This window comes from Dromiciops gliroides, chromosome 2 (genome assembly GCF_019393635.1).
Source record: "Dromiciops gliroides isolate mDroGli1 chromosome 2, mDroGli1.pri, whole genome shotgun sequence".
Taxonomy (NCBI): domain Eukaryota; kingdom Metazoa; phylum Chordata; class Mammalia; order Microbiotheria; family Microbiotheriidae; genus Dromiciops; species Dromiciops gliroides.
The window spans coordinates 545,190,951-545,211,042 of record NC_057862.1 but is presented as its reverse complement, the minus strand read 5'-3'; the positions used below and the strand labels follow the sequence as shown (position 1 = coordinate 545,211,042).

At 39.9% G+C, this 20,092-nt stretch overlaps 1 protein-coding gene across 8 annotated transcripts in view; it reads left to right on the top strand.

Moving 5' to 3' along the window:
- HMBOX1 (homeobox containing 1) overlaps positions 1 to 19,690 on the top strand; it is a 266,541-nt gene extending 246,851 nt beyond the window's left edge. For 4 of the 8 annotated variants that reach the window (XM_043988731.1, XM_043988727.1, XM_043988730.1 and 1 more), the window contains exons 9-11: positions 1,358 to 1,453; positions 2,404 to 2,498; positions 4,759 to 19,690. In XM_043988731.1, the coding sequence (XP_043844666.1) occupies positions 1,358 to 1,453; positions 2,404 to 2,498; positions 4,759 to 4,896 (329 nt within the window). In that variant the 3' untranslated portion in view covers positions 4,897 to 19,690. Of the gene's footprint in view, positions 1 to 1,357; positions 1,454 to 2,403; positions 2,499 to 2,728; positions 2,825 to 4,758 lie in introns of those variants that run through there. The other 4 variants (XM_043988735.1, XM_043988733.1, XM_043988732.1 and 1 more) reach the window with 4 other exon arrangements.
- Positions 19,691 to 20,092: the final 402 nt, after the last annotated feature.

The following is a 20,092-nucleotide window of genomic DNA, read 5'->3' as shown; positions in this document are numbered from 1 at the left end:
ACTGGGATATAGGAAATAGAAAATAATTGTTTTTCCTAAAGATTTTGTAAAATTCCTTTTTGGGAAGATTGCATGAATTCCAATTCTGTATGAATTCAAAATCAGGGACATTTAATGAATCAGTAATATTTCTTTTCCATTTTGGCAAAGGTAAAGTGCCTATAATGAACCAGCATAGTATCCATCAAGTTCCTATCTTATAACTTCTTTTCAGATGAAGCATCCTCCTTAGTGCAATTCCAATGTAGGTACCACCTTCATTATTCCTACTCAAATAAACACATTATTTACATGTAATTCAACTATTATCCCTTCCTCTTTGAACTACAACACCCTGCTTTACCTGCTTGCCCTACTTAGAGCTCTTATCGACTACTGGACTAGAGAATAAGATAACCATTCTCAGCACATGCCTGCCTTGGCTAGGGTGGGACTGACCTGTGTTGAGCCAGTTAACTTAAGAATGATAAACTGAAAATATCGATAAATTGGAGGGGAAAACATAATAATGCCCAACTTATCTAGGGTTCAGGCAACCTCAGACATTTGGAACACAGCCCAGAAAAACAAAGTAAACAAAAAAGACCTATGAGCACTGAAACTGTGTTCCCAAATCCCCAGCACTAGTTCTACTTATTTTACTTCATAGTAAAGTTCCTTAGGTTTTTTTCTCTTCTTAGACCAGAGTTCTAACAAGCTTAGCCTATGGCAGATTAGAAGTTACAAGGTAGAAAATAGATGGGCTTTAGATATAGATACAGTTTGACATCTGAAAATGGGAAGAAAAAAAACTAACCTAAACTGAAAAGCACATTTGCTTATAATGTGTTGTTACAGTCTAATATAATAATGGATGTTCAGTCATTGACTTCGTTATTAAGAAAAGTTTACATTCTCTTTATTTTTTCTACTTGAGAAGTAATGGAAATACATAAAGCATGTAATACACTTTAAAGAAATTATCATCAAAATGGTTGCAATATCAAAAGTTTGGGGACTGAAAGAGTTTGCTTCAGCATCCGAAAAATTCACTCGATATAAGAAACCTTTCCTAATGGTACTGGATAGATATAGGTATCCTGGACTACATCATAAAGTTTAAAAAGCACTTGACCCCTTGCGTACATACTTTCTAGAGAGATGATGGAGATACATAGAGAGATACATCTTTTATGTACTCCTGAACTAGATGACGCATGTTACTGGGTAATGTTCATGTTTCATTCAAAAATCATTTATGAAGAGCCTAATCTGTGTTAGATATAGGGATAAAAGCCTAGCCTGAGTCACAGTACCATCTAGTTTAAGTCTGGTGCCCAGAGCTGTGTCATCTATACTGTGCTGAATGCATTCACAGGCAAAAAGCTGTCTGACCTGGAACGAGTCACTTCCCTCAAAGTCTACAACTGGTTTGCCAACAGAAGGAAGGAGATCAAGAGAAGAGCCAATATCGGTAATGTTTCAGGGAGGCTGCCGCTTCTCTCTCCTTTCAGGAGTCGAAAACTCAATGATGTCTTGTGCTGTAGCAGCAGTTATGGTTTCAGAGTAAGACTCCAGTTGGAGACGACCAGTTCTGCTACTTAACTAGCTGGTTATTTTATTTTACTGCTCTTTCAGTTTCTTTGTCGTTAAAATTAAGTTGCTGGTTACATGATCTCTAAGGTTCCTTCCTGCTATACGTCCTGTGATTTTAGGAATACCTCGAAATGGTCCTAACTTCTAATCCCATAGATGTGTTTATATTATGTTTCCTTTCATCTTATTTCTTAATGGCCAAGCAGTGGCATTTTTTTCATCGTCGTATTTATTTTTATAGTTAGCAACATTTCACAACTTAAATTCTGCAATAAGGTATTACTGCCACCGAATATCATTTCTATTCTTTTGAAAGAGTTAATGATGCGTACTTGAAACCTGTTTACAATACCATTGGAGAATGACTCAACCGCTGTAAAGAATCTGTCTCATGGTACACAGCCAAACCCAATAGGGCTTTAAGGGATCTGAAGTGGCCAGGTTTGGGCCAATGAAAACCATGCCATTATTAAATAGCTAGCTTGCCTATCACTGTCCCCTTCTGAAACTTTATAGAACCAGAAACAGGATAACTAGCAAATAAATAACAGGCATTTATTAAGTACCATTCAGCTTTTGAATGTAACATTTTGACTAGCAGGAGTTTCTGAATAGCAAAACATTGTTTTTTTCCGTTCTTAACTTGAATGAATGAATGATCTAGCTATCTCTGGATACCTTCTTTATTGTTTATCATTTTCAAAAAGTAACTGACTTTAAGTTAAAAGACGAGCATTGCAGTTTTCTCAGCTATAGAAGTAATTCTGTATTTAAAACAATTAAAATAACGTATCAGATAATTTAGGGATCCATTTGCTTTTTTCGAAGAAGCAGCAATCCTGGAGAGTCATGGGATAGATGTACAGAGTCCAGGAGGCCATTCCAACAGTGACGATGTAGATGGAAATGACTACTCAGAGCAGGTGAGCATCTGAGCGGAGGTCTCGGATTGCAAAATGGGCTCAAATCTGTGAGCCCATTTTGTACAGGGAGGGAGGGGGTTTATTCTTCTGCTACCTTCCCCTCTCCCAACTCCCACCATGTGTCTAGTCAGATTTTCATAATTTGAACAGGAAAGTGGTAAGATCCAGTTGTCCCATTTACTTTGTGAGAAATCAATATTCACCCACATGGATTTATTGTCATACAACAGGACACTTGGCAAGTACGCAATGGGGAGGAGGAGGAGGGACGAAGTTCTGAGGGAGGCAGAGAAGCAGAGAAGGTAGAAGAAGAGAGGAGGATCTGATCCAAACAAGCAAGTTGCCCCATTCACCACATGCACACACCCAATGTTTGAAAAATATTAGGAGCAGCCGGGCAGCAATAATTCATGCCTGAGTGTGTACCAACGTAGAGTACGAGTCACAGGCCGGCCCACTGCGGCCAACATGAGTGGTTCTTCCAGAGCCTCTCTGGCACGTTGGGCATACACATGCTTTCTGCCTGCATGTCTTCCCATCTCACCTTTATTTTTTTCTTCATTGATCAGAGGAAATGTATTAAGAGTAGCCACTGGATGGGATAAATCCATTAGCTCTAAATGGGGGGAATTCCCTGACATCTGTTGGTAAATTTCATGGAAATCTGAATAGAGTTTCAGCGTGGTATCCACATACTCACATTATGTAGTGTACCATTCCAGACTTTGACAGAACACCTTCTCTCCAGTATTAGTAATTGGTCCCATATTAACACGATGCTCACTTATCATGACTTCCACTAGAAGCAATAGGGCTGATTCTCGTTTACTTAATACCTATGGAGTTCTTGAATATAGTTAACAAAAGGGCTAGGGAAGAAAGAAAATCCATGTTCTAGTCAGTGCTTGAAACTGTTTTCCCTACATCAATTTACAGTGATTTTTTTCACAGTTTCTACTTCCCCAGCTTGAGTACCATCATTTTGTAGTACACCTGATACATAAGAAGTTTATCTTATAATTTTTTTTGATGCGCAGCAGTGTTGATCTCTAAAGGGAGTAAACAGTTGCAGACTCAAAGACATCTCTGCAACCCTTCTCCCTGAGTGTCCAGGATAGAATCCCATATCAATCTTTTTTTTTTCTGTCTTTTCTTTCTTTTTTCTTTTTTTTTTTTTTTTGGTGAGGCAATTGGGGTTAAGTGACCTCCCCAGGGTCACGCAGCTAGTAAGTCTTAAGTGTCTGAAGCCGGATTTGAACTCAGGTCCTCCTGAATCCAGGGCCAGTGTTCTATCCACTGCACAACCTAGCTGCCCCCACACACACATCAATCTTTGAGCATACTATTCTGTTTTATTTTTTTTGTTTTAACTTTAAGGAGATGAAAGCAAACCTAAAACCTTTTCTGTATTTGGTAACTTCCATCTGCCATTGTTTCCAGACTCACAGCTGCCAATGGCTATCTTCCTTACAAATGTCCTTGAGACCACTTCCCCAGGATATAACACAGGGTGAAATGTATACTCAATATCTGTAGCATTAAACTCCATAATGCTAATTTTCACTCAGAGCTTTATTTCTGAGCACATTAATCTTAACCCTTAGTGGACGCCACTCAAAGTGAGGTAGCAGACACTCTTATTAGACAATTGACTGGGGACAAGAAAGTTCCATGTGCACCCATTTCAGGTTTTGGTCTTATCACAGTCACTAATAAAGTTTTCCCTTTGTGTGTAAAAACATATATTCATCAGTGGGCTGTCAGACACTACAGGCTTCAGTCTTGCTTAGTTTGCTCAAGCACTTTAGTAAGAAATGCTATGCAGCCTTGTATAGGAGTTCTCAAACAGTATCTGACATTCCATATACACTCTCTAAGTCACACCGTGCAGTTCCTAAGATACATAACACCACTCTCCTAAACATAGGTCCACATTGGCAGTTTCATGCCAACCTTTACAACTTATATTCATGACCACTAAGAAAACTTCTAGCAGCCTGAATACAGTCCCCACTAACAGAACCATTTAGGGTGCTTATCCTTTGTCAAAAACACAAGATGATGACTGTACTTCTGACCATTCAGTGTCTACTTATATACAGTTCATTTTCATCCTGTCATGAGACACCTCCCTCCTCCAACACTTTCATTTCTGACCTTGAATGTTCATCTTCCACTTGCCTTGCCTTGCATGCCCCTTTATGAGCTGAAACTCCGCCAGGACATTAACGTTGTTCTCCCTTTTGTTCCATCTCTGCAGGATGACAGCACTAGCCATAGTGACCACCAAGACCCCATCTCATTGGCTGTGGAAATGGCAGCAGTCAACCATACCATCTTGGCCCTGGCCCGGCAAGGAGCCAATGAGATCAAGACAGAGGCCCTGGATGATGACTGACTGACTGATAGAGGGAGGGTCGAACACAAGAAGTTAACTTAGTTTTAGACGTAGCACCTTAGCAGACTTTCCTCGGTCCTTAATATGTGTTCTTACAGTATAACTTTGCAGTTTCTTGTATGTCAGTTAGCTGTTAGGGTCTTGTTCTGTGAAGATGGCATGGTGCCCTCAGCCTTTGCATATACTCTCTCAGTATTAATTCCCAGTAAATAATAACCAATCAACCAACCAACCAAACTTCCCTCTCCCAGCCCCTGTGGCTCGAAAATCTTGCTGCTCTGTTCTGTCTTAGCATTCCAAGAAAGTGCTTCCAGGTATTTTAGATAGGCCTTGATTTTCAAATATTAGACTACATGTAAAATCTCGGATAACCTTAGATATCATGTCACACTAGTCTATCTACCCTTCTTTCCTTCTCTAAGACTGAAAGGATGCAAGCTGAGGTAGTGTGGCACAGGATTGACAGACACCATTTGGGAGTATCCGCAAAGAGTAAAAAGAACACTACAATCCCCACCTCCGTGTGAGAATAATGGATTTCCAGCTGCAATAAGCCGTGCCTCATTATAGTCACACTGTGGCTAGATTATACTTCTCTGGGTGCTGTGCTAAGAATGTCAATGGGAAAACATATTCGCAGATTTTGGTTGATGTTAACATGCCCAATACAGACATCCTCTCCTATCACAAGCTCTGTGACTTAGTGGATAAAATACTGCCTTCTGCCTTTGGGACCATGTTAAAAGCCCAGCCTGAGAGCATTGGGGAAAAGGAGCTGAATGTCTAATGGAGGCTAAGTTTACTTCTTAGAACCACTATACATTATGGGCACAGCTACTAGTGCCTGACCGGAAAAGATCCAGGATTCACCCTCAAAGTTGCATTACCCTTCCCTTGCCACCAAAAAAAAAAAAAATTAAAAACAGAAGCTCTCAAGGATGGGATTGAAGGTCACAAATGAATGAATGGGCTTATAACTTTGTCTTTGTAACTCTTGCCTGCAACCTACAAAGTAAGAATATTTGATAGAGGACTTGACTACAACAGTTATATGGGGGATCATAAATGCAAATACTCACATATGAGCAGGAAAAAGGCAGGGGATCATTTACCACTTACATTGTAGGAGATATAATGGGATGTGACTGCTTTGGTGTTCTTTACTCTGTCCTTGTAAAGGTATGAGAAAAAGCTATACTGCCACAGGCAATTTAATTAATAATTGGAAGCCATATTGATAATGGATGTGGTAATATTTGTAAAGTTTAATCTACTTTAAGCAGCAGTAACTAATGGAATTTTTTCCTTGATCACATATGTAGCACTTTTGTTACTTTTTAAAGATATTTATATTTGATAAATCCTTTTTTCGTTTTAAGAATTCAAAATACCAAACAGTGAACTTGCATTATAGAGTCACCCTGCAATCACCTTGTCATCTAATAGTAAAATGATGAACTATCCATGCATCGAAGAAAATTACATCTGCTGGCATTGTCTGAAAATGATCTCCTGGTGTCCCGATTAAATGACATCGTGTCATAGCCGGTAAGAGGAAACAGCATAGGATGTGTCTGAATCAGGCACGAGTGCTGCTGTTTTCTGCCTCGATCCATCTTTTATCTCCATGTACAATAAAACCTTGTTTAATGGGGAATAAGAGGCTAGCTGTTAAGCAGGGCTTCTATATCTTTTGTTCTTCACATGAACTATTTCCAATAGGGAGTGAAGGTGCCATTTCTTCTCTTCCTCTTTTCTCTGTCCCCTCCCCCTTCCCACACAAATATCTTGAACTTCAAACCATTACTAGAGAGACTGAACTCCCTTATTTTCTCCTTTTCTTTTTCCTTTGAGTGGAGTTCTTGAGCATCATCAAGTTTTCAGCCAGTATTCCCATTAAGATCCACACTAACCAAATCATCTCTTCCTCTTCCAGTCTTGCTAGCTAAGTGTGAGTAGGAATCAGCACTTTCCGAAGACATGAAGTTCACATCTATCCATGTTTTTGAAGAGCTCTATTTCAGGGGAAAATATATGTGCTTTTCGCAGATGTGGACAACAGAAATAAAATAAAACTATTTCCCCCTTTTGATTTATATTACTTGAATAGGCAAATTTGAGTAGCATGACTTATGCTCAGGAATGAAATCATTTGATCCCACCACCAATCTTCTTTCTTAGTTTGTGAGTCTTTCTTTGTTCTCTCCTCTTTTTATTTTTCACTGAAGAAATCTAACAAATTGTAGCTTTTTTATTTTGGGTAGAATTTTTTTATGCTTATTCTCCAGTTGAGTCAGAGAGAAAAGGACAGAGAGAAGACACTCTCTGACAAGCAGCATCTCTGATTTATTGTAAGGAGATTATGATAATTGATAGCTTCTTTATGTTGGGGCTGTACTATCATTTGTTCTTCCTCTTTCTTTTCATGGAACAGACTCAAACTGTTAAGACAGCTGCAGTTTCTAAAGAAATACATTGGTTGCCATAGCTTATCAGAAAGGTTGCATTGTTTTAAAGAATGAAGGAGAAAACACCCTTCAGAGAATAAAGGGGAGTTTATGATGTCTCAGAAGTGCAACACCAGTTCTTTCTGTGCCTCTGGCAACATGCTAAAATTGAGGAAAAGTTTCCATGTAGGACAGATAAGTAACAAGGGTCTTCTTATGCTCCTGAGGAGGGCTACAGAAGAGGAAAAGGAAGACTCCAACCACAGACTTCTTAAACACGTGGAGTTGGAAGGGGACCTTAGGAATTATTGAGACCAACTCTGATTTTACATGTGAAGAAAGATAGAAGTGAGTTGCCCAAGATCATGCAGGTATTAAATAGAGCCAGGATTTGACCTCAGGCCACCTGACTCCAAAACCAATCTTCTTGTTACTACACCATGCTGCCTCTCCTCTTTATTGAACAAGGGAAGAATATGGTAACTAAAGAAACACTGAAACGAATTAACAATGCCAGCCTACTCTTAGCCATCACATTTCTGCCTGAATTAAAGAATAACTTCCTTTGTATCCAGATTCATCCTTAACCCAGATTCCTTGTTTGCCATAAGTTTGAATTCTGCTCTTTTATCCAAGCTACTGTAGTTCTTCGGTGAAGTTCTTATTTAGATTTGACTTCTAATCCTCTGGGTTGTGGATTTTGGGGTTGTCCTCTCCCACCCCCTACCCCCCCCCAGGGTTTTGAAAGCCATCAGAAATTTTGTTTAGATCCTAACCTTTTTTATTCTTAAGGGTGTTGTTCAAGCATACCCATTGCTCTAAGAACACCTATTTGTTTCATCCCTTTGGGTATCCTTTATCTTCCTTTTCTGGTCTACTGGCCTTTTCTTTCCAAATCATACACTATACTTCAAGCCCCTAAAGGAAGTTCTCAAGGTCTCTGCTCCTTCCTGCTAATGGAAGAAGTCGAAAGTCCCTTGCCACCATTTGTTTATCTGCTCTTCTTACAAGAACACTAGACTCACCACAGATGAGTAAGTTGTCCATGTTTTTGGCAACCCTGTGAGAATCTTGTAAAGACCCTTCCTAACTAATTTTCTACCCACCCCTCAAAGGAGCAATACTAAATATACACATCTGAGACCCCATGTTTTTATTTCTAAAACACTTACACAACCTAGCTCACTTCAGTATTACTTCTATCCCAGGGAGAACTACTAAGGAAAGTTTTAGTCTTCCAATTCTAGAAACTTTCAACAGTTGTTTGGTTTCTTTGTTATATGTTGGGGAGAGGCATGTCATTTGAGCCACGGGATCCGGACAATTTCTACAGTTACCTCATGTCACAAAATAGATGCACTATAGAAGATGAAAGGACACTCCATGGATGGTGACAGTGAAAATGAGCCCAGGTCCAGGGGTCTGGGACAAGGAGAAGTGAAAAGGACCCAGGGCAAGCAGCAAAGGAATCCCTTTCAACTTGTGTTTCACTATAGTCCAATACAGTTTATTAATTAGAGTGAAATATGAGATCCTCAGTGTGAGGGCAATCTCACAATAGTAGGTTTATTGTGTTGGACTTTGTGTCCAGCCCTTAAACTCTTCACTCAGCATTGTGAATTTGATTTTAACATTATCTTCCTCGTGGGTGACAACTGTTTTACATATTGGCTAAAAAAATATTCACAGTAATATAGCGATATCTTTTGGTCCTCATCTCAAGTAACTAGAGTCTTGGTGATAAGTTGCTCAGCAATAGCAGGCATTTCTGATGCTATAGAATTTGAATGAGGATTCTTTTTAAATTTCAAGTGAACTGTGTTTTAGTGTGGGGTAGTGGAGGTGTTCATTAGGCTCAAGTATAGAAATCTGATCTCAACAGCACCAGGAGATTCATATTGACAGGCAGTCAGTCTATCAAGCAATCAATCAGCAAGCATTGATCCACCTGTGTTGTGCCAAGATATCTTGATGTATTTTCACCTTGAAGGAAAAACAAAAGATTTCAGCAAGATTTTCAGCTTCCAAGTTTTGACATTTGTCTTTGACAGGTTTTAGCGGCTCCCTCAGCATAGTCCAGCACACTAACCCTGGCAGGCACTAGGTGTCAAGCAAACATTAAAGTTAAACTCATTATCCTCTGTCCCTTTTGTCCTCCCTGTTTCAGCACTGAGCTCCACCTTCAACCCCAATTGCTCTTTAGCTCTGTCCACCTGTAGGCTGGGCAAATGGTCAGATTCCTGTGCTGGTCCATTCCTGTCTGATCATTCTCTCTCCTCATTTTATTATCCAGGATTGTCAAACTCTTTTTGGACTCATGCCTCCAAGCAGAGAAATGTCCCTCTTCACAAATGATCTTTTCCCAAAAAAAATTAGCATTGAATTCCCGGTTCTCTTCTCATGTTTGGTTAGAAGAGCTTTTCACATTTCACACACTGCCATGCCCTTAACTGCTTTCTTGTTTTCTTCAGAGGACACACATAGCTTTCTTTTCTCACCTCTCGTGTGTCTCTGTCTCTGTCTTTTTCCCTTTTTTGCAACAAGTCTCAACAAACTCTTAGGCAATAACTTTTACTTGTTGGTTCTGCTCTCCGTAGCAAAGTTGTCATTGACAGGTCCTGATCTTCTATGTTGTGCGTTGGATATATGTCTTGGGCTCTGCACGTGAACCAAATTATCATGCCAGAGCAGTGGTGGGGTTTTGTGTCATTTTGAGTTATTTTTGTTTGTAATTGTTAATGTTTGACTACTGTCTTCATTGGGGCTGAAGTAAGACCAGCCAAATCCATATATAGCTTTACTGAGCCGGATTTGTTTGTCAGGTTTTCCCAGGTAAAAAGTTTGATGCAGTGACCAGCTCCTACTGTGTAGTTTATTGCATTTAAAGCAGGGGTGTGGGTGGGGACTGCACACGGGAAGCATTCCTTTTTGTGTCCCTTAATTGCCAGGTTGTTTACTCAGGATTTGGGGGTCAGTTGTCAGCCAAAGAGAATTTGGCAAACTGAGCTGCATGATCCAAACTCCTTTCTCAGTTTTTCTATCGTCTGATTTACAGTCTCCAGTAATGCCTGATTTATCGCATTTAAAGGTATTGTGCACTAATGAGAATGGAAGGTTTTCCAGAGGAGGCATCTGTGAATGGCAACAATCCCTCAATTTGACAGTTGCTTTCAGGTAGGAAGCATCCTTGTCCAGCCATGGGTTCCTTCCTTCTATTCTGTAATGTCTTATGTTTCATAAACATATGATAGTCATTATTCATCCTTTACCTCAATAAGGGATGTGTAACATTTCAGAAGAGGGATTTCTGTAGTAATTTTTGTAATGTAGTTTATAACTAGAGCAGTAGAGAGGCCTTATGAGGACATGAAATGAGACCAACAAGTACACTTTCAATGTATTGACCTCAATTCATTTTTTGGAGGAGTAAAGAGAATGAAGTGTGAAGGCTTGTCATCTGAGAAATCAGCTTCCTATAATTTTGGTTGTATTTTTTCCCTTTATTCTACAGACATAGGAACATTCCAAGAGAGACTATACATACACACAGGTGTTTTACACTTTTATTGTTTCTTATCCAAGTATTCAGTGGGCATAATAGAGGTGAGATAGGGCTACATGTCCCTAGCCCTATGCATCTCTTCTCCTATACACCACACCATACAATTGTGGTCACCTAAGAAGCTAAATTAATATAATTTTTTTCTTGTAAGCCTCCTTCTTTCATCAATAAAATTTGAGGAGAAACTCTGTATTTTTCCATCTTCTTTTTATGACAAGCTCTTTGATTTCTCCAAAACCATCTGAATGGTAACTGGAAGCTGATCCAATGCCCTTTTAGCTGTTTTCTGGTAGTTGTGGTGCCATCTAGATGATAGAAATGGGTGCAAGCATGCTGGCCAGAAGTGCAAAATTACTTTGATTGTGTGTGTGTGTGTGTGTGTGTGTGTGTGTGTGTGTGTACCACCAACACGGTTCTTTGTGAATACACAGTATTGAGGTATACTCTACTTGGACTTAATTTTCCTTTTCTTGCCCTTTTCAAATTAAAAGTGGATGGATGATGCCGTAAGTTATTCTTCAACTCATATTGATGTGTGATCAGATGAGGGTTTGGCTGAGTCTTTTCAAACTGTAACCATGGTAATTGGTTGGGTAGAATGAATACATAAAAATATAATGATAATTGTTCTGAATGACTGGGTGTCCTTTTGACATGTAATTAGCTGTTTTAGCAAGATGTAGATTGGCATGGTCATAATTAAAAGGATTTCTGTCCTTTATGGGCGTGAAAACAGCAGATTTCTCATTCCCTACTTCTGTTTTAGCACTAATGTTCTCAGGAACATTTGGAATAGCAACTCAGTCAGATAATGACATGGAATTCATGTTCCTCCATGATGAAAAGAGGAGGATTTCAATTTGATTTTCCTTCAGCCAAAATAAATGTCTTTACTTTATAGTCCCCCATTCACCTCTTAGATTATTTGCAAGCCATTCACTTCTTATTTCTTTTTTTTAACAAGTGAATTCTACCAGTTATTTTTTTTATTTTTTATTTATTTAGCATTTTATTTTTCCCCAGTTACATGTAAAGACAATTTTATTATCCACTTTAAAAACTTTGTGTTCCAAATTCTCTTCCTTCCTCCTTCCTACCCCCTCCTTTAAGAAGATAGGCAATTCAATATAAATTATACGTGCATTCATTTATTATTTCAACTCTATTTACCTTATAATTGATTATAGCTTTGACTGGGCATAATCCATAGCCAGACCCCTTAAGTAAGTCACTAGTAGCCAGCCACTCATAAGATCAAACCAGTTACTTTTTTGCTGGGACCTTATGTTTGTTTGACATAAAGGAGTTTCTGCCTTGCTAAAATTCCCATCTTAGAACTTCTAGCTCATGCTCCATAGACAGCTATTTTATATTTTAGTCATCATCAGAAATTATTTGAGAACCAACTCATTCATTAAATAAAATATATTTCTCCTAAGAGACATAACTGATATAAACAACAGAAGGAACTGATATACCATACAGAAGGAACACAAATGGATTTTCCATAGCTTCTCTTTTCTAATCTAAGAGTAAATTTCTAATGTCTAATTATAGACCCTTAATTTTTTGTTTGAATCTTCCCTATTTTCTTACCCTACTGTTTCCTTACCTTTTCCTCCTTTTTTCTTTCTTCCTTTCCCCACAGAAAAAATGTTCAGCTTACATCTTGAGTAGGATCAGGAGCTATGGCCTTGTGCTGGGAAAGGTACAAACTAATCTTTGAGCCACCCCTTCTTCTACCAGGATATCAAATTTTCATTAAAGTGTGAAATAGGAATATCTTTTAAGGCTTATTGGTAAGGTGCCATCTCCCAAATAATTGGTTTCTCCATGCTTTTGGTGTTGCTTTGCCAATTGCTTCTTATAATGTCTTCATCTGATAGAAGTTTAGCACCCCTCAGTGATGTCAGAATCTACCCAGAAGCCTCCATCTTGGGGGAATAATTTTAAGATTCTGACAAGACTGAGGCAGCCATGGACAAAAGAGTGAAGTAGACCCTTTTCTGCCAATCTCTGATATCCAGTGTGTTCTCTTCATCTCCTCCTTCAAAACCTACTTTGAAATCATTTCCTCATTCTGAAATAGAACTGTTGGCTAATAACTTAGAGTGTTGTCCTCTCAAGGATCTTTGCATTTGGACTTTAATCGAAGGCTTGAAGGAATAAACTTCTACCTTGGGAGGATTTGGGTGATGAGAAGGGCCCTCTGTGTGCCTCCAAAGCCCAGTTTCATTTTCTTAAATGCTTATATTAGATCTTTGCTTAGAAAGTGACTGATTGATTCCCATATGTTTCTGAGGGTTTGTTGTTTTTGTTGTTGTTGGGTGGGTTTTTTTTGGGGGGGGGGGTAGACATGGTCTTGTATACTTTAGCTTGGATGACCCAACAGTTATTGTGTCAGCCTCTAGGGAATATAAAAGATCCTCAGGTATGGTGGGTCTTGTTGCTTCTTCTTTAACAAATTTTTCTTTCTTACACCAAGAGTGAGAAAAAATCCTCACTTAACCTAAAAATTTCTGGATGAAATTCTAAATTATGGGAATATTGAGGTTTACTGTAAAATTGTATGGAGACTGTCATGGACTATTGCTCATTAGCTTTTTCAGCCTAACCATATTCTTAGAACATTAATCAGCTATGTGGTTTGAGCAGGTCAGGCTGTAGATTCCCATCGAGGCTTCTTACATGAAGCTCCCATTCCTTAAAGAGCTGCATAGCATCTGTTTTCAAACATAAGTATAGTCACTGGGGCTTTTGTTTTATTTTTTCCAAAGAAACACTAGAAACTAGTGCTCAGAATCATTCTTCATCTCTTTCTGCCAATTGGAGTCAGCATGGTTTTATGACCACTAAGAGAAAGCAGTCTGTTTTCTAGTTTTTCCCAGATGTGGAAAGAAGCAAGTGTTTAAATATTTCCATTAGAATTTACAGTATGGCTAAAGATTAGGTTTTCTGAAGTCTGAATCGAGGAGTAAAATTCTATGAGTTGTGAGACAACCCTGATTATCTCTTTAGTATTCAAAAGAAATAGAATTGACACTACAGTGAAAACCTTCCAACATGGTCTGATATTCTAGTGATCAAAATTAAAGAAGTGCTTTAAGGTATAGGAAAGGACTTGAGCTAAAGATCTGTTCCTTCTTCATTCCCCTGTCTTAATGTACTTAAGCTTTTCCACCTAAGTCTTTGCCACACGATCCTGTGGCTACTCCTTTCCCTGCCCCACCCCCATGCATCAGAATTAGGGCAAAAACTGGCATTACATCCCAAGAAGGTCTGTTTTCCTAAAATTTAAAATCATGAGGAACGGTTGATACTATAATGTTTTTTTATCCCAAAACATAAAATTTTGATTCTTCTTCCTAGTTAAGGCTGGTGACAGAAGTGGAATTATTTATTCCTTTCTCATTAAAAATCTCCTGAAATTTGCTTTACCATGTACTTGCATTATATGTACCTTTTCAATCTCTTATAAGAATATAAAAGGATAAAAGTTACCAGGAAGTAATTTTTGCTCAACAAAATAAAAAACTATTGAACAGTTAGAGCCATTCAGTAATAGAATGGGATGCTTCCGATAGAAGTGAGCTACTTGTCATCTGACATGTACAAGTGTGGCTTAATGATCATCTGTCAGGGATGTCATAGAGGGATTTATATACTAGTTCAAAGGTTGTACCAAATGACCTCTCAGTATCAATTCTGAGTTCTCTGATTTTACAATGGTACAGTCATATTTCTTCCCATCTCCCTTTCCCCATATATGTTTCCTCCCCTCTCAGGAATATAAACAGTTAATTTTAGTTAGCTAGTCAGTTAAATCTTACATCCCTCTTTTCTTGAATCCAAGAATTTGAATACACTTTGAGGAGCTTTTGCATTGACTGATGGAAAATGCCAACCAACTGTTTGCAATGTTAGGATAGTCTCTGACTGAAACAGTGCTAAATGGAGGAGCGGGTTGGTGCAGAGGTACTCAACAACCCTGATAGATAGTTTTTACCGCTAGTGGTATTTGGACTGTGTCCTCATTAGAAAACTCAAACAACAAAACATGGAAGTAGATCCTCTTTTGTTTTCTACAGAGCCAGTCTTTGAGCTGTACAGGGTGGCAGGGCATTTCAGGAGAAGTAAATTCTCTCTTTCCTAACCATTTACACAGCTTCACCAAGAAGTTACATATGGATTCCATAAAAAAGATACTTAAAAGAGATGACTGCCCTGGCCCAAGTTTAATTCTTTGCTTTATAACTGCTTCAATTCCCAATCAGCTCTCTCCAGGTCATACTATAAATTGTAGTGGTCTTGTGGCTTCTTTGAATCATTAAAACCTCTCACTTTTCTTTGAGGGCTTAGAGCCCAGCAGAAACTTGGAAGGATGATTTTTCCAGCTTATCATTCACTTATGCTGTTTAGCCCGGACAAGAAGACCACACCAGTGCTTTATTCATGTAAACAATAGCTGTTTGACTGACATTATGTTGAATTTTTGTGTTCTAGTGCCAGATTCAGTGCCCGCCTGTGTGTGTGTGTGTGTGTGTGTGTATGCGTGTATGTATGTGTATGTTAAAGAAAGAGAAAGAAACAAAGACAGTGTACAGTTGCTTTTTGTATTAAAGTCAAATAATTAGCATCATTTGGTCAGGAAAGCTGGGTTTCAATGTGCCAGTGTCAGTGAACCCATGTACTATTTCCTTGTGCTACTAGTAATGCACATCAGTGTACCAAAAATAAATTTCTGTCTTTCAGGAGAGTTGCATTTTCAAAATTTGGGAAACTCTCATGACGTGACTTCAGAACCATACTTGCTTTTACTGGATTGCACCTCTTTGAAAGGCCATTTTCTTTTCCAGCAGCATCTTTCCCAGTGATGCTCCATGCTAGCCTGTTTCATACCCCTCCTTCTCTCATAAATGAATCTTCTTGTGTTCCAGATAGAATTGTCCCTAATTCTACTCTTGAGCCCATCCTGCTGCTTAATGGGGTTCCCACTACAGCTAAAAGTAAGCTTCCCACATAAGACACAGGGAATCATCAGTTTTTCGTGAAAGAGTTCTGGACCCAGCACCTGAGTCAACATAGTATTTGTCTCTTCTGGGTTTCCTAGGGATGCAAGAAAGCTATCGGAGTTGGAAATATGCCTTCATTGAAAGATGCCAAGGACATCATAGTTGTCTCCCCTGGAAGAGCCCATAGCCTTGTCTAATTCCCCATGGGCTCCCTATCCCTTCCATGGTCATGACCAAGATCAGTGTTCAGTACCTTTAAAGGATATATTTTTATTTGTTGTTGGGTTTTTTTTTTAAGTGCCTAAGCAAGTGACATAACTCTGGAGCCCACCAGAGAATCAGGCCTGATTCCCTCCTCGCCCTCTCCCCTTCCCCTTTTCCCTTCCCTGGCCCATGCACAGCCCTCCGGGCGGGTGGAGGGAAAGCACCCCCTCCACCCCATGTCACTGGCGTTCTGCGGGCAGAACAGCTTCAAGGTCAAGCCAGCAGGAGAAAATACGTCATTGCTTCTTGATGCTGGCTCTGTTTGTCATTGTTTTGCTGTTTCTTTCATTCATGCAGTCATGGTCTTGATTCATTGAGAACTTTTAAGGAGTCTTGTATTGCTCATTTAAATCCCAGTAGCCCTCCAGTCAGGTAGATCCACACCATCTCCAGAGCAGAGTGGAGTCTATCCTTTGACAGCAGTCAGAACAGCTCTGATCCAAGAGGATAAATCATATAACTGTGATTATTAAACATGATTCATTTAGGATTGTTAGCACTAGAATCGTCACTGTCTTTTCTCATCCTCTCTATCTAGATTTGAAGAAGGGAGTCAGAGTTTGGCTCCATGTAAGAAAAAAACTTGCTAACAACTGGAGTTATCCAGAAGTAGGATGGGCTAGCTCAGGAGGTGGTGAGTTCTTCATCACTGGAGGTCCTCAGAGCTTAGGCTAGACAACCATTTGGTGGGAATATTGTAGAGGGGATTCCTGTTCAGGTCCTGGTTGGACTGGGTGCTCTCCAAGTTTCCATCTAGCTTCGAGATTCTGTGGATCACAGTCATTCACTGTGGCTCAAAATACAGCCACTGGCAGGGTCTTACCATCAAAATCACATGCTCAAAAGATGAGTGTAAGGTGTCTTTAAAAAGATAGTTTAAGTCTGATTAAGCAAAGGGGCCTTTATCACATGGTGAACGTGACTGCACTTGATTCAAATCCCATAACAAAACACCTCTTGGACAATTTGTTCTTAAAAGGTTTGAAAGAAATGGAACAATTGTTGTCTAGACACCAGTCTTCATGGATGAGCATTTTTGCTCTGATGGTGCAGTCACCCGCAAACACAGGACACCATCAAGTTAATAAGCAAAGGCAACATTACAGGTGGTATTTCTGCTTTGGATGGAATGTCACCTGGCTTACTGCTAGAGAAATGATCAAATTGGAGAAATAGCATCGTGGTAATAGAAACAAGGCCTTCCTGGAGCCCAGAAACCAACCAGGACAGTTTGTCAGTGCACTGTCACTTGAGTCTCCAGATGCTCTTTTTACTGGCTTTACTAAGTGCTTATCAATTACCCTGGCTGTAATTGACAAGACATGAATGTTGGCGAGAATGTGGGGAACAGGGGAGAAATGACAATGAAATGCAATTAGAGGAGGGAAAGGAATCCCGGCTTCCGTTCACTTAACTGGACTTGGACACTCCATAAAAAGCAGAGGGGGAGGGGAATTGTTTCCGTTGCCGAACGTTGCGCAGCTTTGTTTTAATGTCTCCTAGTAGGGGTGGGAACTAGCTGGCACAGCAAGTTAGAAAATGGAAAGCAAATGTAATGGTTGTAATTGGATCAGACACCATAGGCCCGATGACTGAGGATTGATTGCCTGAAAGTATTTTGCATTCGCCAAACAGTCGTACGACTAGGATGACCTGTGTTGAGTCATTGCCAGGTAGATTGAGGGGGGGAAAGGATTTCCCCCTTCCCCCTGCCCTGGCCGTTTGTGTGTTTCATGTTTTTGTGTTTCCATTTGGGAGTCTCCTAGTCTTTGTTCTCCATATCTTGTACACCATGTGTCCCTGAGGGCAAATCACACCTGTGTCTGAGTCTGCTGTAAGGTGTTCAGTCTACCTCAAGGGGTCAACATGGTATGCTCTAGTCCACACACACAATCCTTTTTACATTACCACACACTGGAATGTATATCTTCCCTACCCCGATGTCTCCCCCCTTCCCTTAAATAACCTCTTGACCTGATCTTTCCTATAACCACCACAAACTCCTATTGCAAATTGGATGCTGCTTTAAATGTGAAAACAATTGTTCAAAAGCTATAAAACCTGAATGAAAGCTAAAGCTGAATTTATAAGCCTTGTTGCATATGAGCCAAAAGTGCAAAAAGCTCTATATAATGAACTAACCTGCCACTCATATAAATATAAATATATATAAATATATTAAAATCAGACTGTTCTACAAAATTGTGTATTTGTATTTTTGTGTACGTACAATTTTCTGCTAAGCAGAAGGAGGATGTAGTATAGGATGATGTGAGAAGAGATTTGGTTTAATCATATTTCTTTGTTACTTATTTTTGTTAACATCCAGATGCCTGTCTTCGTCTTCTATGTGTATGACACTGTTTTGAAAGCTGCAGTATCTCTCCTCCTTAGGGCCAGAGGCCTTTACAGACTGAAACTTGGGGTTTAGAGAGTTACTGAGGTCACAAAAAGCAAAGAAGTCAGTGGCACCCTTTGACCAAGCTCAGTTCCTGGAAGGTCCGTTTGTTGAACAAAAGTTGCCTAGATGTAACTCTTGGTTGGTAGAGGAGCTTGGTTGCAGAACTGGATTGAGGGCCCAACGAACTAGTCCAGCTGCTTTCTGGGGATTGGCACAAAATGCCTCTGAAGCAGGACTCCATCATACAAACCCCGAGAGAGCAAGAGCCTTTGCAACATGCATCGTCCAATGGACCCACCAAGCACTGGAGATAGGACGTCACCATGCTCTAGGGACGGGGCCTCCTAGTTTGGCAACACAAGGTCGGCCCTCAAAAGGTGGCCCAGGCCCCCAGCTTGGTGACACTTTTCTGATAAGTGACCACAGTTTTCCTTTGAGAGTTTCACTTCCTTTTCCTATCTGGATACCAAAAAGACTACTCAGGCTGAGTGGGTGATGTTTGTCATCCTAAAGAACCGTGCTGCAAATCTCTTGAAATCCAGGGAGGGCAGAAAAGCCACTGAAAGTTTCCCACACTAAAATACATGAAGTGGATGAAATGGCAGGAAGGACTGCCAGGTAAAACCAAGAGTTCAGGTTCGAAGCAAAGCCAGATTCCACCCAGAGGCCCATCACAGCCTTCCTGAGGAGCCACCCTGGGACCGGATACCCCTACCCTAGAGAAGGGGGTGAATCTGGCCCCTCTCTTCAATTCCATCCACACCAAAAATTCCCCAGTGACCCCTGTAAGCGTTCATCTGCTCTAGGGAGAGTGATACTGCACCTTCACCTGTAGGACTCATATTGATAACAATGTGTAATGACTGTAGCAAAAGCCCTTGTTTCTAGATGTGAATGGACAAGGAAACAAGCGCTCTCTTGTATTGATTAAAATAGTCCCAATGAGTCCTGTATCATTGTATCTCCTATTCTGGATTAGTGCCTTTTGGACAGTAGACTGTTCTGTAATTACAATGTAGTATATACTGCTTTTTTGTACAGTTTTGTTTTAATAAAACTTTTTTTTAATTTGTGTTTATTTTAGTATTGTACCTATTAGAGAATAAAACATATAACTGAATGAAGATCCTGGCCAGAATTTATTTGGGAGGTGCTATGGCATCTGGGAGGTACGGAATCTGCACAAGAGGGGAGGGCAAACCAATCTTCATTTTTGAGCATCAACCACTTTGTGATGATACTTGTTTTCTTGTACCACTATCATGCTGGTAAAGGAGACCAAATGTATTCAGAGACTATACTCTTTCTCTACCTGGCTCTCAAGCCAGAGTGGGCTCTAGAAGGGTCAGAGGGTTCTTAAATCAGAGCCCCTCCCAAGCATACCCAAGAAATCCAATCCTTTACCTTCAAGCCTGAGAAGCAAGTCAATAAGGACTTGGGGGGAGGGTGGCAGTCAGAAGGTTGGGGTTTGCATCCCAGCTCTCTCACTGGCTGGCTGATTGTGAACAGA